Source organism: Syngnathus acus, chromosome 12 (assembly GCF_901709675.1).
Source record: "Syngnathus acus chromosome 12, fSynAcu1.2, whole genome shotgun sequence".
Lineage (NCBI taxonomy): Eukaryota > Metazoa > Chordata > Actinopteri > Syngnathiformes > Syngnathidae > Syngnathus > Syngnathus acus.
The window spans coordinates 599,039-617,637 of NC_051097.1; the positions used below are offsets into that span (position 1 = coordinate 599,039).

At 47.0% G+C, this 18,599-nt stretch overlaps 1 protein-coding gene across 2 annotated transcripts in view; it reads left to right on the top strand.

The window, feature by feature from the left end:
- The window catches only part of derl2 (derlin 2), a 57,518-nt gene that overhangs the window by 8,903 nt on the left and 30,016 nt on the right, over positions 1-18,599 (top strand). For both annotated transcript variants that reach the window (XM_037265905.1, XM_037265906.1), the window contains one exon: positions 12,614-12,679. In XM_037265905.1, the coding sequence (XP_037121800.1) occupies positions 12,614-12,679 (66 nt within the window). The remainder of the gene's footprint in view (positions 1-12,613; positions 12,680-18,599) is intronic.

The window sequence follows — 18,599 nt, forward strand, 5'->3', positions numbered from 1 at the left end:
CAGTTTTTTTAGTTTGGCCGGTGGTGCGACTTATATACTCAGGAGCGACTTATATGTGAAATTAACTAATTATTACTTGATCATGAACACATTACTTACTTACTAGTATTATTATCACTTCAGATGTTATTTTCAGACTAAACCGCATGAGAGCGCTCTTGTCCTGTGGAATAGTTACCGTCACCGTCCATTAAGATGGAGGAAACGGAATTTCGGTTTCTTTGTGTGTCTTGACATATGAAGGGATTGACAATAAAGCTGACTTTGACTTTGACTTTGAGTTAGAACTGGAACTGACGATGAGTCTGAATGGAGTTGTTTAATAGTGACACAGAAGAAGAAGATTTCCATGGATTTAATAATTTGGAGTGACATGGAAGATAGAGCAAAAATTATTCGGTCTTGAAGTTCTCTCGATTGAAAATTCAAAAATATAGTAAAAAAATCAGGAGACAGGGACCTGCTGAAGACGGTGCAGAGGGACCTGAAGAAGAGGCTCAGGGAGGGGAAGAGCAACTACAGGAGGAGGATGGAAGACCAACTGCAGCGGGACGACGTCAGCAGGGTCTGGAGGAGCCTGAACACCATCTCAGGACGTAGCAACTCCAGACCTGCGCTGGACAGGGATCAGGAGTGGGTGAATGACCTGAACCGGTTCTTCAACCGGTTTGAACAACCATCCACTCCTTCCCCCACCCACCCAGCCCTGCTGCAACTTCCCCCGACTGGAGCCCCTTCTGCTCCGAGGACTCTCACCTCAACCCCGCCCCCTGCTACTCCCCCTCCTAAACCCCACAGCCCACTCTCAACTCCACCGAACCCACCAACCACCCCCCCTGCAACCGCCGGCGCAAAGGCCCCCCCTCGCCGGTGAACATCCAGGGAACGGACATAGAGATTGTGGACTCTTACAAGTACTTGGGTGTTCACCTGAACAATAAACTGGACTGGACTGTTAACACTCAGGCCCTATACAAGAAGGGCCAAAGCAGACTCCACCTGCTGCGCAGACTGAGGTCCTTCGGAGTGAGGGACGGCCTCCTGAGGACCTTCTACGACTCTGTGGTGGCGTCCGCCATTTTTTATGGGGTGGTCTGCTGGAGCAGCGGCATCACTGCAGCGGAGAAGAAGAGACTGGACAAGGTGGTGAAGAAAGCCGGCTCTGTCCTGGGCTGCAGTCTGGACCGGGTGGAGGTGGTGGGGGAGAGGAGGATGGTGGCTAAGCTGTCGTCCATCATGGACAATGTCTCCCACCCTCTTCATGAGACTGTCAGAGCCCTGGAGAGCTCCATCAGTGACCGGCTTCGTCACCCACGATGCACCACCGAGAGGCATCGCAGGTCCTTCCTCCCTGCTGCCATCAGACTGTACAACCAGGCCGATCATTGTAGCTAACGGACAATAATAACATGCAATAATTTAATTATATATATCTTTTACTTTTTTAAATCTTTTACCCCCTTCCCCGCATGCGTGTGTGTGTGTGTGTGTGTGTGTGTGTGTGTGTGTGTGTGTGTGTGTGTGTGTGTGTGTGTGTGTGTGTGTGTGTGTGTGTGTGTGTGTGTGTGTGTGTGTGTGTGTGTGTGTGTGTGTGTGTGTGTGTGTGTGTGTGTGTGTGTGTGTGTGTGTGTGTGTGTGTGTGTGTGTGTGTGTGTGTGTGTGTGTGTGTGTGTGTGTGTGTGTATATGTTAAGTGTACTGCTGCTAACAGGAGTTTCCCCATTGAGGGAATAATAAAGGATTATCTAATCTAATCTAATCTAAAAGGGTAAGAGGCTAGAGGTCTAAAATGCTGTTTGGTGGAAAAGTCGAGTGATCAGTTCTCCTTGTTACCAAAAATCCGAATTCTGTTTAAAAGAACAGGCTGGCCTAAAGAAGGGAGATGACGACGCCCTAAAAATGGCTCCTCTCTCCTGCACCGAGGTCTGCATCTCGTAGCCTGTCTTTAATCTTAAAATTTGACTAAGTACAATTCGAAGACTCTAGAAATCCATTTTAACGGACCTTGGGTGAATCTCAGAAAGAATGAAATCTATCTTTGTCTAATCGTTCTCGACCCACGGGCCTGCAGGGGCAAACCCCTGACGGGGAGAGCCCACCGGGCGAGAGAGAGCGCCGCTCTTTGTCAGAACGAACCTTTTATACCAGTTCAGCCCGTGGGTCCTATGCCAGCTTGGTCACGTACCAGTTTTTTTCCATGATGTCATCTATTGTCCTCAGATGACCCAAATGCTTCTAGAATAGACTGCACCTGCATCTCGGCCGATCTCAACCGGATTCAACCAGATGAGGTGACCATGTTCTCAGGGATGTAACCATTTTTTCAGGGATGCTTCATCCTGTTTCCGACTTCCAAATTTTCCGATGCTCAATTTAGCATGCGATATCCGTCAACTTGTGTCAGCGTGACATTTGCAATCGGCCCTCTCTTTACTTGTGTTCCATCAATCAGCACTACCCCCTCCCTCGTCCCTCTCGATACATTCATGTGTAAATGGCACATCAATGTTACATACATGTTTGATATTGATTAAACATCGTGACAATAATAACACATACTTTCACAATAGTCAACTTAACACATAATCATAACTATGATTGTGGATTGTCCTAGTTAGCAGATTAAAACACTCAAGCAGCTTCAAAACGTATTTTGACAAGCTGGTGACCTCTAGGTCAAGCTCAAGCGTGGGATCGCAGTCTTCCACCAACAGTATCTGTCAAGCCCTTGTCCTTACTCAAATCTTAATACAGGGGTCACCAACCTTTCTTAAACTGAGAGCTACTTCCTGGGTACTGATTAAGGCAAAGGGCTACCAGTTTGACACACACTTCTGAAATAGCCAATTGGCTAAATTTGGCTTTCACTGTGTGTTATTATTGTCATTTCCAGTTCACATGTAAGTGTGATTTTAACAAGAATCGCAAAAATACAGTCAAACCTTGGTTTTTGACCACAATCCGTTCCAGAAGGTGGTTTGAGAAGCGAATCGGTCGAATTCCGAATCTATTTTTCCCATTACAAATAATGGAAACATTTTTAATCCGTTTCAAGATAAAAAAAAAAAACGCCTTTTATAAGCTTTTTTTTCATTTGGGCATATTTGTCGGATCGCGCAACTGCAGCGCACCGCTGAACACGCAACCGTAGCGCGTCGCCCACCGCGCAACTGCACCGCGCTGGTCGCATTATTGTGACAGGGCCGTCGCTGAAATTTAGAAAATATTTTTAAAGTCCTGATGTACTTTCCAAAATTTAAGTGGACCTAAATGAGCAGGGAGCTTAATTTTGTCTGATCGCGCAACTGCAGCGCACCACCGAACGCGCTACTGTTGTAGCGCGTCGCCGACCGTGCAACTGCACCGCGCTGGTCGCATTATTGTGACAGAGCCGTCGCTGAAATTTAGAAAATATTTTTAAAGTCCTGATGTACTTTCCAAAATTTAAGTGGACCTCAGTGCGCAGGGAGCTTAATTTGGTCCGATCGCGCAACCGCAGCGCGCCGGGCGCTCACTGTCGCATTGCTTTAAGAGCGTATTTGTGTTTTGGATGGCTTTACTGCTTCGGACTTCCACTTGCTTTTTTTGGAGGCATGATTAGGGGTTAATACAAGCCTCAAAGTAACGAAAATACAATAACAACGGAGTCAGTCGGCATCCGGGTCGCACGGTCGGGTTTTCTCGGGTCCTCCCGGCTCATCTCGCAAGGTTCGACCTCCGAATTTTGTTCGACAACCGAAGCAAAAAAATCTTGAATTTTTTGTTCCAATTCCGATTTGTTTGAGAACCAGGACGCTCGTAAACCGAGGTTTGACTGTAAAATAAATAGATGCAGCTTACTGACCAGTGCTGCTATTTGAGCTAATTTTAGAACAGTCCTGCGGGCGACTCATGCGGTCCTCACGGGCGACCTGGTGCCCGCGGGCACCGTGTTGGTGACCCCTGTCTTAATACATTCATGTGTAAATGAAACATCAGTGCTATGATGCTGCTCAAGTTGCTACTAACTATATAATATGGCAAAGCAGAATAAAATAAAGTATATTGCAGCTTACTCTAACTGTGATTATCATGTCTCATTCTCATCACCTAACAATGAGCACGGGCTTCTCTAGTTAGCAAATTAAAATACTCAAACGGTTTCAAAATATATTATAGCAAAACAAAATAATATAAAATATTATTCAATATTTAATATAATATTTTATAACAATCCAAAATTGTGTGTTGCTGTGTTTCAGAACAAGTCTTCATCTACTCGATGACTTTTTAAACTATTAATTTACTACGTTAGGTCAATCTGACTTTGGCACCATCTTCTGGTGAAATTTGGAACGTGAATGGAGGTTGACTGGCTCAACCAACAAACTCCCCTTTACCAGTTTAACAATAGTTAATTTTGAAGAACTAACTTTTAAGTAACCCTTACTCAGGCCCCCTCCTTCAGGTCTTCCATGTCAAGCTTTGTCACCATCTTCTGGTGAAATTTGGAATTTCATCTGAGCCAATTCGTCTGGGCCAAATCCAATACACATTCACGCAACATCTTGTACCATCCTATCCTCCATATAACTTGACACAGAGGATGAAGATTTCCATGAATTTAATCATTTGGAGTGACACTGATGGTTCGATAAACTTGTTATTTATGTTATAGTTATTTGAAATATAGTTTATATAGTTATATAGGCCTGTGGAAGAATTGGAACCGCAACTGACGATGACTCTGACGTCAGTGCCGCGTCCACTGATTTACGGAGTCAGAGGAGTTGTTTATGAGTGACACAGAGGACGAAGATTTTGATGGATTTAATCATTTGGAGTGACATGGATGGTTCAATAAATTACAGTTTTTTCCGTGTATAATACGCAAAATTTAACTAATTTATTGTCCTAAAATCTGGGGTGCGCATTATACATGGGTACAATTTTTTTTTAATTTTAATTTTTTTTAAATTTTTTTAAATTTTTTTTTTTAAGAAAATCATGGTACAACAAAACCAACAACAGGACTGACCGACAAAGACGTGGAACAAAAAGACAGGGTGACATTACCAAAGACAGGAACAGACACCAAACAGACATCATGACAGTAACACATGCAATGATCCGACGGTGAGCGAGGGGCATACAGGACTTAAATACAAAACACGTTACAAGAACAATAGTGTGTTTGTACTGTGCTCTGGTCATTTCGTCAAAGAAGGGATAATAGTCCTCTTCTCTTCTTGACTGACAATGAATGTGATAGTTTAATACAATCAGCAAATAACAAAATGCGTATTACAGGTAATATTTTATTTCACAACACTTTGCCTTGTTCCTTTCGTCTCTGCTGTTCACTTCAAACACGCTCCATACGAACGCAATGCTCTCGTATCAGACGCTTGCTCGATCACCTGCTCGTTTGCTGTCACAATGTACCCTACACAAATCCGAAACATTTGTTGCGGCTCCGAGTCACGACGAGGGGCAAGTTTTGGTTTCCAAGGGTGTTTTTATTCCTCTTCAACGTCTCTCCCATACAGAGCCGCCTTTTTCACATGTCCGCACGTCACTTTCCTCTCTTTTCATCTGATCGCGGTGGTGCCTTTACGGGCAGTCGGAGAAATCAACGCCAACAAAAAAATATACATCCAGCCTAGTTAAGACCATACCAAAGACTATAAAAATGGGACCCATTGCCTCCCTGCGTGTGTGACGATCATTGGGACTTAAAAAAAAAAAAAAATTTAAAAAATAAAATTTAAAAATAAAAATAAAATTGGGTGCGTATTATACATGGGTACAGGCTTTTTTCCAGCATCAACATGCCATTTTTAGGGTGCGTATTATACATTGGGGCGCATTATACACGGAAAAAAACGGTAGTTATTTATGTTATAGTTATTTGATATATAGTTGATATATAGTTATATATAGTTATATAGGCCTGTGGAATAATTGGAACCGCAACTGACGATGACTCTGATGTCAACGCCGCATGTACTCGACCCCGCCCCCTTTTCTTGTCTTCCGGGTTAGAGCAACGCTGGCGTCTGGACTGTTGACTGCCGCTTCTACCCCGAACCGTGTCCGCTATTTGTTTGTCCCCTGTCTGTTTTGTGTTTCCCGTTTTAAGTGTGCCCGTTTTTTTGTTTTATTTTTCTCGCCTTTTCTCCTGCCCACCGCGTATCTCTGGAGCTCTGCTCGCACCTCTCTGATCCCGCTCCCTCTGACTACGAGCTACGCTAGCCAGCTAGCCAACCCACAACCGGACCCTCCTACCTCCCGGCTCTGAGCCTGTAGCTGCTTGCTCTTGGCTCGGCAAACGGCTCCAACCCAACTTGCTGGCCACTTGGCCGGCGTCCTCGGGGGGAGCACCTGCTCGCTGCGAGCTCGCCGGTCGTGGCTCGGCTGTGTGCCGCCATGACACACTGGGGCGTGCCGTTTGCACGGGTACAGTCGGGATTGACAAACACCACCGCCCACTCCACCAACATCACGACTCGGTCCACTGCTGCTTCCAAGCATTTCACTGCCTACCAACTTCTAGTTAACCAGCTACTAGCCATTTCTACCATTTTTTCTGGATTATTCCCTGCTGCTGTGACGTCGCATCTCCTGCATGAACTATCACTTCTGCTACTCCCGGCTTCCATTCCACTAACTTCTCGTCCATTTGTCTACACTGCTGCTGATCTTCATCATTTCAACAATAATCACCGTCTCCCTGCTGCTGCTGCCTCAGCTGCCAGCAAGGCTGGGATCCTCCGCCGTCGCCGCTACATCCACCGTAGCTCCGGACTATCTTTTAAACGCCATTTCCCTGATGGCTCACCCATCCCCTCTTTCTGGACTAACTCTCGCCCCCCCGTCACCCCCACCTTCCGTACTGTCAACTTCAACAATCTCCACTCCCCCACCCCCGCTCCTTCATCCATCTCCGTCGCACTGCTGAACTGTCGCTCCCTCTCCAACAAATCACTAGTTATTTTCGAACTAATATTGGACAATAATTTGGATCTGCTCCTTCTCTGTGAAACATGGCAACAGCCCCTGGACTATTTTTCTCTCAACCAAGCCACTCCGTCTAATTACAGCTACATCGCCAAACCCCGCCTCTCTGGGCGAGGAGGTGGTATTGCTGTCCTCCATAAGCGGTCCCTATCCATCACTGAATTGGACCTCAACCTCCCATCTATTTCATCCTTTGAATATCTCGCCTTTTCCCTCCCCAACTCTACTACTGCTGTTCTTATCTACCGCCCCCCCAAGTCTCATCCGTCTTTTCTCTCTGAACTCTCTGAACTTCTCACCATCGTATCCTCAGTCTCCTATCGCCTCCTATTAATCGGTGACTTCAACATCCATATCGACCAGCCAACTGCTCCACTGACGTCTGACTTCATCTCCCTTCTGGACTGCTTTCATCTCACCCAGCACATCAACTTCCCCACCCACACCAAAGGCCACACCCTGGATGTATGTATGGATATAGTATGCTCCTCCTTTCCACTCACATCCAACCCCCGTCCTCTCACCTTTCCACTGTCAGATCATCTCTGCATCCTCTTCTCTGCCCCTCTACCCTCGCCTCATAAATCCACAAAACGCACCATCTCCTACCGCAACATCAACCGACCAAGATTGTGAGTGATGTGAGTCACCCCGCTCACTCTTTGTTTGTACTTCTGCCCTCTGGGAGGCGGTACAGGAGCCTGCGCTCCCGCACCACCAGACTTTCCAACAGCTTCGTACTCCAGGCTGTTAGGATCCTGAACTCGCTCCCCCTTTCAGCGTAGCGTCCTGTTCTTGCTGTATGCGCACTGGCTCGGTTTTGCCCCTCTTATTTAATGGGTTATTGGTCTGTTATTTATTCATCGCTCGTTTTACTTTGTTTATTATTTATTATTTATGGTTTGTGCCTTCTTGTTTTTGTTTGTGTCGCCTACTTGTATGTCTCGTCACCGTGGGATGGAGAAAACGGAATTTCGGTTTCTTTGTGTGTCTTGACATATGAAGGGATTGACAATAAAGCTGACTTTGACTTTTTTTTTGACTTTGAAGACTGTAAACCCAATCACGCTTTGCCAGCTCTTATCCTCTGCTCTTCCTTCCGACCCCACTTCTTCCTCCCCTGATGACCTTGCCACCACGCTCAACAACATTCTTTCTGACTCCCTTGATTCCCTAGCCCCCTGGAAAACTTCCTCTGTTACATTCACTAACTCTGCCCCTTGGTACACACCGGAACTCCGCACCATGAAACAAACTGGCCGTCAACTCGAACGCCTCTACAAAAGAACCCGCCTCACCGTCCATGCTGAAACCTTTAAACAACACATCTCCTCCTATCGTGATGCTCTTCTTGCTGCCAAATCTGCTTACTTCTCATCTCTCATTAATAACACCAACCGAAACCCCCGCATACTGTTCTCCACCGTCAACAAATTGCTCCAGCCACCGGTCACCAAGCCACCCTCCTCACCCGCCCTCTGTAACTCCTTCCTTGTCAACTTCAACAACAAAATCGCCCAAATCAACAGTTCTCTGACCGACACCATCAATAACTCCTCCTCCCCCACTTCCCCTGCCCTCCTGCCCCCCCTCCCTGACCTCCCGCCCTTCCCCTCTCTCACTGCCTTCTCCCTTGTCAACTCCTCCACTATCCTAGACATCATTACCTCATCCAAGACAACCACCTGCTCTCTCGACCCTCTTCCAACGACCTTAACTAAGGCCTGCCTCCCTGTCCTCCTCCCCCACCTCACCACCCTTTTTAATCAGTCTTTATCCCTCGGCCACTTTCCCACTGTCTATAAACTTGCAGCCATCACCCCCATCCTCAAAAAGCCCACCTTGGACCCACTCAACCTCTCCAACTACCGTCGCATCTCCAACCTTTCATTCCTTTCCAAAACCCTTGAACGCATTGTCTCCGCCCAACTCCACACCCATCTCCAGTCCAACAACCTCTATGAACCCTTCCAGTCCGGATTCCGCCCACTTCACAGCACTGAAACAGCTCTAGTCAAAGTCACCAACGATCTCCTCATTTCTGCAGACTCTGGTGCCCTCAACATCCTACTACTACTTGACCTTAGCGCAGCCTTTGACACTGTGAACCATTCCATCCTCCTCCAAAGGCTGCGCCAACTAGGTGTTGAGGGCACTGCACTCGACTGGCTCACCTCCTACCTCACCAACAGAAACCAGTTCATCTCTCTCTCCGGTCACACATCCATCCTCTCCCCAGTTACACAAGGGGTCCCCCAAGGCTCAGTTCTTGGCCCCCTCCTATTCATCTGTTACCTCTTTCCCCTTGGTACTGTCATCCGCAAACTCAATCTGGACTTCCACTGCTACGCTGATGACACCCAGATCTACACACGTACGACACCAACCCGTAACCATTCCCTCACTCATTTTGAAACCTGCATCTCTACAATAAAAGCATGGCTGACCCACAACTTTCTCAAACTCAACAGTGACAAAACAGAGCTCCTTCTCATAGGCACTAAATCCTCCCTTAACAAAACTGGATCCATCACACTCACCATTGACTCCTCAAACATCACTCCCTCCCCTCTGGCACGCAATCTTGGCGTTATTTTTGACCCCACACTGTCCTTTCAACCTCATGTTAGCTCAGTTGTCAAGACCTCCTACTTCCACCTCCGACGCATCGCTAAAATCCGGCACTGCCTTTCTCTCCCTGCCGCTGAATCTCTCATCCACGCCTTCATCTCATCCCGGCTTGATTACTGCAACTCCCTTCTCACTGGAATCACTGCTCACTCACTCCATAGACTTCAACTAGTCCAAAACTCTGCTGCCCGCCTCCTTACCCACACCCGGTCCCGTGAACACATCACTCCTGTTCTCCACTCTCTTCACTGGCTCCCCATGAAGGAGCGTATCATTAAAAAGATTAAAGATTAAAGTCCCAACGATCGTCACACACACCTGGGTGTGGTGAAATTTGTCCTCTGCATTTAACCCATCCCCGTGTGATTTTAATCCATCCCCTGGGGGAGAGGGGAGCAGTGAGCAGCAGCGGTGCCGCGCTCGGGAATCAGTTGGTGATCTAACCGCCCAATTCCAACCCTTAATGCTGAGTGCCAAGCAGGGAGGCAATGGGTCCCATTTTTATAGTCTTTGGTATGACCCGGCCGGGGTTTGAACCCACAACCTTCCAGTCTCAGGGCGGACACTCTACCACTAGGCCACTGAGCTGGTATCATCTTCAAGATACTCCTCCTCACCTTCAAAGCCCTTCACCACGTGGCTCCCACTTACCTATCCGACCTCCTTGTCCCCTACTGCCCCAACCGTCCCCTCCGATCCTCCAATACTTCACGTCTGACAGTCCCAAAATCCAAACTCAAATCCTTCGGTGACAGAGCCTTTTCCTGCACATCACCCCGACTCTGGAACTCTCTCCCCCAGTCTGTCTGTGACTCACCCACACTCCCCATATTTAAGTCCCGTCTAAAAACTTACCTCTTCTCCCAAGCTCATGGCCTCCCCTACCCATAACTGGTTTCCTCTTCTTAAGTTTACCCGATTGTTTCCTCCCCGTCCCCCTCCAGGAGGATACATGAGGATGTCTTTGCCTTGTTCCCTGTAAGCGTCTTTGGGTGTTTGAAAAGCGCTATACAAATTTAATGAATTATTATTATTATTATTACTTCCGGAGTCAGAAGCGGCGTTGTTTACACAGAGGACAAATACGTCAATGGATTTAATGATTTGGAGTGACACGGACGGTTCGATAAATTTGTTATTTGTTCTAGTTATTTGTTATATAGGCCTGTGGAATAATTGGAACCGCAACTGACGATGACGTCAGCGTTCAGGAATCAGCAGCGGCGTTTACACAGAGGACAAAGATTTCGATAGATTTAGTGAGTTGGAGTAACACAGATGGTTTGATAAACTTGTTATTTATGTTATAGGTATTTGAATAACTATTAATGCTGCATCAGGCACGTTCTCAGTTCCTCGTTTGTGTTTATGTAACGTTAGCATAACATATCATTTAGCCTGTTGTTGCCTGTTCTTGGTGTTGTCCATCCATCCATCCATCCATCCATTTTTGTCGCCACTGGGGTCGCTGGCGTGCTGGAGCCTATCTCAGCTGTTATCGGGCAGTAGGCGGGGGACACCCTGAACTGGTTGCCAGCCAATCCCAGGGCACACACTCATACCTAAGGGCAATTTAGAGTGCTCATGCTACCAAGCATGTTTTTGGGACGTAGGAGGAAACCAGAGTGCCCGGAGAAAACCCACGCGGGCACGGGGAGAACATGCAAAATCCACACAGGGAGGGCCGGAGGTGGAATCGAAGCCACCGAACTGTGAGGCGGACGTGATAACCAGTGCGTCACGAGCCGCCCTCTTGGTGTTGTATTTTGTCAAATAAAGTTCCCCCCAAAATGCGACTTATACTCCAGTGCGACTTATATGTGGGTTTTTTTCCTTTTTTATTATGCATTGTATGGCTGGTGCGACTTGTACTCCGGAGCGACTTATAGTCTGGAAAATACGGTACGTATTTTGAACAATTACGTCACAGTCTTTGGAGCGAGACTGCTAAACAAGGTAATGGGTGTGGCCAAACGGCTTCGCATATCCTTCAGTGAGTCTGAACAGTGATAGCATACCATTGTAATACGTTCATCTGAAGTCATGGTTCTGCAGGTTCGTCGTCTTCACTGGCCTCTCATTCTGGGTCAGATTCTGGCTCCAACATGTACGGATGGTTGGATGGACAAGTCTTCTGCTGTTGACATCTTTTAATCAATCAAAAAGTTTGCGGCACAAGTAAATGCGACCTCTGCTAAAAAAAACTCCAAGTATGTCTGACCAAAGTGGAGCCGCACTGGTTACGGCCTGGAGGGGGCGGGGTGTGAGGTATCTCATTTGCATTTAAAGAGACCGCACTAACAACTTGCTCTCAGATGATTCTTAGAACAGGGGTAAAGGAGAGACCTGTGTTTAGGGACAGAATTGATAACACTAAGACGGTTCGGTCATGGACCCCAATTTTTTTCGGCACATTTTACATGGAAGATATTGCAGAAATTTTAGTGTGAAAAGACAAGAGGCAGGTTCTACTTTTGTCTACGCAACGGTGTGTCGTTTACTCTTTTTCTCCTTCCATGTTCCTCAATAACATGGCGCTTCAAAACTCCCGTCAACCCATTGTCCATCTCTCTTAAAGGGACCGTAGCAATAACTTAAAGGTTGTACATTAGCACAATGGAACCAACCCACCGGAAGTAAGCAGGGGCAGGTGAAGACTTCTTATAATTTTTAATATTCATATCGTATTAATTCTCACCCAGAACAATGATGTCATTCCCCAAATGCAAACACGTGTATCTTATTACTTGTTTCCCTCCTGCAATTTCCCGATACACTCGTATGCATTGTTCTGAATTATTTCCCCCCTTTCCAGGACTTTCTAAATAACGTGCTTTCAGGGATAACGTGATTCCCAAAATCTGCACCCCAAAGTCCGCGTAAAATCAAGGTTTACCTGTTTTTAATTGCCTATCCTTGACTGATGAAGGCGTGAGGGATCAAGTCTGAAGTTCATTGATGTCATGTTTTTTTTTTTCTTCCAGCAACTCGAGATCATCACACCTTTTCAACTATACTTCAATCCAGATTTGATCCTAAGGAATTACCAAGTGAGTAAGCAAACTTGAGTGTCAATCTTGGTTTAATATCAGGAAACATAAAATGTGAAACTAGCCTCAAATGTTAGTTACTGTCTTTCCGCAGCTAATAAAATGTTGGGTCAGTGTTGTCACAATGCCAAAATTTTTACTTACTTCGATACTATAACTGCATATCTCAATACCGGTACCAAAACAATACCATGGCAAAAACATACTACATCGGTAAAAATCAACGGAATAGTAGCTGACAGCTAAGCATCTTAAATTTTATTTTATTTGCATTAAAAAAATACAATAAAAATGCTCATTTGAGTCTTTCACTCCTCCGTGAGTCGTCACCTTACCGTGGTGGAGGGGTTTGCGTGTCCCAATGATCCTAGGAGCCATGTTGTCTGGGGCTTCATGCCCTTGGTAGGGTCACCCATGGCAAAAGGGTCCTAGGTGAGGGGCCAGACAAAGCACGGCTCAAAAAGCCTCTGATGATGAAAAAGATATATGGACTCAGATTTCCCTCGCCCGGACATGGATCACCGGGGCCCCCCACTGGAGACAGGCCTGGAGGTGGGGCTCGAAGGCGAGCGTCTGGTCGCCGGGCCTTCGCCCATGGGGCCCGGCCGGGCACAGCCCGAAAAGGAAACGTGGGTCCCCCTTTCCATGGGCTCACCACCTGTGGGAGGGGCTAAAGGGGTCGGGTGCATTGTGAGCTGGGCAGCGGCCAAAGGCAGGGACCTTGGCGGTCTGATCCCCGGCTGCAGAAGCTGGCTCTTGGGACATGGAAAGTCACCTCTCTGGCTGGAAAGGAGCCTGAGCTGGTGTGCGAGGCAGAAAAGTTCCTGTGAGTGTCAGTTTCAGTTCAATTTAAATTTCAAAGGTTAGATGTTGTATAGTTCTTGTCACACGCTTATCTTAAAACACTGTGTACAGCTGTTGCTCATACCCTTTTGAAGGTGGAGGTAGAATGTCCAAAATGGAGGCAAGCAGGCATGCAGGCCGAGGGAGAGAGGCAATGGCAGGCAGGCAAAGGTGGTAGGCCAAGCAAGGAAAGGGGGGAGGGGGAATGGCAGGCAGGCAAACAGGTGGCACACAGGTACAAATCCAAATTGTTTGTAATCCAACTAAGGTTTCAACATAAAGGGTTCCAAGAAGTAAACTAAAGATTCAAGAGTTCAAGATTCAAGAGTTTTTTATTCGCCATGTTTGAGCGTGCCAAACAAGGAATTTGACTTCGGTAAATCACAGCCTCTGTTCAACATTTAGGTGACTAACAACACTCAGGACATGTGAAAAATGGCAAATATAAAGTTTGTTTTCTAAATGCCAAGTTTCAAGTTCCAAAAATTACAAGCTTGGAGCAGACTAGAAGTAGCTTGAAACGGCCTTTTAGCGGGAAAAAACAACCGTCTTTTTCCATGTATAATGCGCAAAATGTAACTAATTTATTGTCCTAAAATCTGGGGTGCGCATTATACATGGGTACAACAATTTTTGAAGAAAATCTCCCTCGAAATAAAACTTGAAATCACCTTTCTTCTTGTTTGTTGTCAATCGCGCATCGCATTCAGCCATCCTGCCCAACACAGTCAGTAAAATTCATAATTTACGACATCGTTTGATGCGATGGTGCAATCCTTGAGGGTGTGTTATTGTCAAATATTGTTTGTTTTTTAATCTCCATCGCAGACCGGATATCATACGGAGGCCGCCATGACAGTATGCGCAGAACGGATGCGCAAGACACGTCAATCGCGCATCGCATTCAGCCATCCTGCCCAACACACTTAGTAGTCAGTAAAATTCATAATTGACGACACATCGTTTGATGCGATGGTGCAATCCTTGATGGTGTGTTATTGTCAAATATTGTTTGTTTTTTAATCTCCATCGCAGACCGGATATCATACTGATTGATTTGACGGCTGCGTGTGGACCAAGGCGGAAGTAATCTGGGGAGAGGACGCTGGCGCTGATTGTTCGCCGCTTCTCCACCAGAATTAGTTTCGTTTTAGTGTTTTTATTTATTTATTTTTTTAGCCATTATTAAAGTTTAGTTTTTAGCTTCTAGTTTTAGTGTGCAGTGCGCCTGGACCGCGGCGAACCTCCACAGAGCCGGCTGCCTACTACGGCGCGCCCACCCCACCACCACCCGCCAAGGCATCCTGGCTAGCCTAGCCAATGGCTAACACTCAAGTTCAGTGTTCTCCAACCGGCACTATGTTAACTTACTCCATCCCCCGCTTGCTGGAGCTGAGTAATCACACCATTCCAGGGTGTGTCTCAGTCATCAAACAACTCGGACTTCTCCGCAGACCACGTTACATCCACAGAAGTACCCGTCGTAACTTTGTTTTCTCCCAACCCGTCCATAACACTGTACCATTCATCTGCTCCTCCTCCGCCCGACACCCCGTCGCATGTACAACACGTCATCAGATACCTGGCGCACTTGGATCTTATTGTAGCAACCATGCGGGACTGCAGTACTCCAGGTGGCCTGGAAAACATGGTGCGGACTTCACTCCTACACGGAGCGGACTCCGACACAAGACGGACACCGGGTTGCCGGGAAAACACGGAGTGTTAATTTCTCCAGCACGGGACGGACACCAACACGGAGTGGATTTCACTCCAACACAGAGTGGACTGCACTGCATGTGGCACCGAAAACGTGGAGTGGATTTCTCTCTACTTCGCCCCCTACCTAAACACAGCCCCACAGCCACAATCAAAATGGATCTCCTCAACATCCAAGCACTCACCCGTAAATCATCATTTATTCACGACCTCATCCTGGACAAAGGCTTAGACATAATGTGCCTGACTGAGACCTGGCAACCACCCGATGTCTATCAATCCCTCAATGAAGCCTGTCCCTCTGGTTATAAATACATAACTAAACCTCGCAGCACTGGCCGTGGCGGTGGCCTGGCTGTACTCCACCGTCTTGATCTAGAGCTGTCCCCCCTCCCTCTACCTGATCACTCCTCATTCGAATCCCTTGCCAAACTCCTCTTTCATTCCAGAACTACACGATCTACTCACTACCCTCTGTACCTCCACTTCCTCTAATCTAATCATATTAGGTAATGTTAACATCCATGTCGACACCCCCTCCCGCCCCCCTGCCTCTGACCTGTTGCAACTATTGGACTGTTTACACCTCACCCAACATGTAAATGTCCCTACACATGACAAAGGGCATACACTTGACCTTGTCATCTCCTCATCGGCCATAAGCAACCTGCAAGTTCATGAGGTCGGTGTGTCTGACCACAAACTTATTCAAATGGAACTTACTTTCCCACACCCCCACTCCAAACCCAAGCGGCAAATCTCATTCAGAAATTTCAAAAACATCAACCAAGACACTATAGCACAGGACCTCCAGCTTCTCTCCTCCTCCTCTGCAACCTTTACATCAGTCAGCAAGGCAGTGGACCATTACAATAACTCTTTGGCCAAACTTCTAAGTATCCACGCCCCCCAAAAAACCAAAACAATCACTTTTTCACGCTCAGCCCCCTGGTACACCAGTGAGCTGCGTCTGATGAAGTCAACTGGACGCATCCTGGAGCGGCGTCTTAAAGCCTCAGGACTGACCGTGCACAAACAGGCCTACAAAGAACATCAGAAGGCCTACTCAAAAGCCCTTGGGACTGCACGTGCCCAGTTCTATTCCAATATCATAAACAATACCCCTGGAAATTCAAAACAGCTCTTTTCAACCATCAACCACTTTCTCAAACCCCAACCCACCACTCCAACAGAATCCTCAGAGGTAGTGTCCAATAACTTGATGACCTTCTTTACCGCTAAGGTTGACAACATCCGCACCCAGCTCCTCTCCTCTTCTTGCCCCACCACTTCACCTCCTCCCCCCTTCCTTCCACCCGGGACAGTCCAGCCTCTCCGCTGCTTTTCCCCTATCTTGCAGTCGGAGGTAGAAGACATCATCAAAAAGATGAAACCCTCCACATGTGCCCTGGACCCTTTCCCCACAGCCCTCATTAAACAACAAACCTCTGCCATTAGTCCCCTAATAACCAATGTCATCAACCTCTCACTCCAGTCTGGCTCTGTACCCCCTGCATTGAAGACTGCCATTATTACCCCCCTGCTCAAAAAACCCTCACTTGACCCGGACAACCTTGCCAACTACAGACCAATATCTAACCTCCCTCCCGTTCCTCTCCAAGGTTCTGGAAAAAGTGGTAGCTGCCCAACTTCACACTCATCTCACCCGCAATAACATCGCTGAGAAATTTCAATCCGGGTTTCGCTCTGGCCACAGCACTGAACAGCACTTGTTAGGGTCACCAACGACCTTCTCATGGCTGCCGATGCAGGCTCCCCGTCACTTCTCATCCTGTTGGATCTGTCCGCTGCATTTGACACTGTCCACCACAATATCCTCCTTAACCAACTTCACTCCACTGGATTCTCTGGCACTGCTCTAACCTGGCTTCAGTCCTACCTCTCGAACCGGACCGAGTACGTTTCCCTGGGGGGGGAAAATCCGACACTCACACTGTCACCTCCGGTGTCCCCCAGGGATCTGTACTCGGTCCTACCCTCTTCACTCTCTACATACTACCCCTCGGCAATATAATCAGGAAGTTCGGCATCTCATATCATTGTTATGCGGACGACACCCAGCTATACCTCAAACTTGACCCCCCGCCTTCCATAACCCAGCCTTCTCCATCTCCCTCATCCATCCTCTCCCTGTGTCTGGAGGAGATAAAGGCGTGGATGAATCTCAGCTTCCTGCAAGTTAACAGTGACAAAACCCAAGCCATGTTAATTGGCACTCCCCATCAGATCCATACCTGCCCAATAACAAGCATCTTATTCGCCGGTCTCACTATTCCCCTCTCAGCCACTGTCACCAACCTGGGTGTGAAACTGGACCCTCAACTCAACCTTGAGTCACACATAAAACACATCTGCAAAACCTCCTTCTTCCACCTCAGAAATATTTCCAAACTCCGCCCCACACTTACCCTGACGGATGCTGAGAAACTTGTCCACGCCTTTGTCTCCTCAAGGCTAGACTATTGTAACGCACTCCTCATCGGGATCCCTAGCAAGAGCCTCCAGAGGCTTCAGTACATTCAAAACAGCGCTGCTAGGATCCTGATGAGGGTGCGGAAAAGCAATCACATCACACCCATCGTCCGTTCTCTGCACTGGCTCCCCATCAAATTCCGAATTGATTATAAGATCGCCCTCCTCACTCACCATTGTATCCTCGGACATGCTCCCCCATACCTCAAAGAACTCCTTGCCCCAAAACCTGCCACCCGAAGCCTCCGCTCATCCAATTCACACCTTCTCCACGTTCCGAAAACCAAGCTGCGCACCATGGGCGACCGGGCCTTCTGCCATACAGCCCCTACACTGTGGAACTCCCTCCCCGACCACCTAAGAGCACCCCAATCCACTGACTCTTTCAAAACTGGACTTAAAACTCACCTCTTTACTTTAGCATTTCCGTAATTTCTCTCATATCTTGGTTGTCGTCCAGTTGTTTTAAACTTGTCCTTGTTTTGTTTTCTTGTTTTTTATCTGCCATGTAGCACTTTGAGATTCCCCCGAATGTAAAGTGCGTTATAAATATAATTTATTATTATTATTATTATTATGTGAAAAATGGCAAATATAAAGTTTGTTTTCTAAATTCCAAGTTTCAAGTTCCAAAAATTACAAGCTTGGAGCAGACTAGAAGTAGCTTGAAACGGCCTTTTAGCGGGAAAAAACAACCGTCTTTTTCCATGTATAATGCGCAAAATGTAACTAATTTATTGTCCTAAAATCTGGGGTGCGCATTTTACATGGGTACAACAATTTTTGAAGAAAATCTCCCTCGAAATAAAACTTGAAATCACCTTTTTTCTTGTTTGTTGTCAATCGCGCATCGCATTCAGCCATC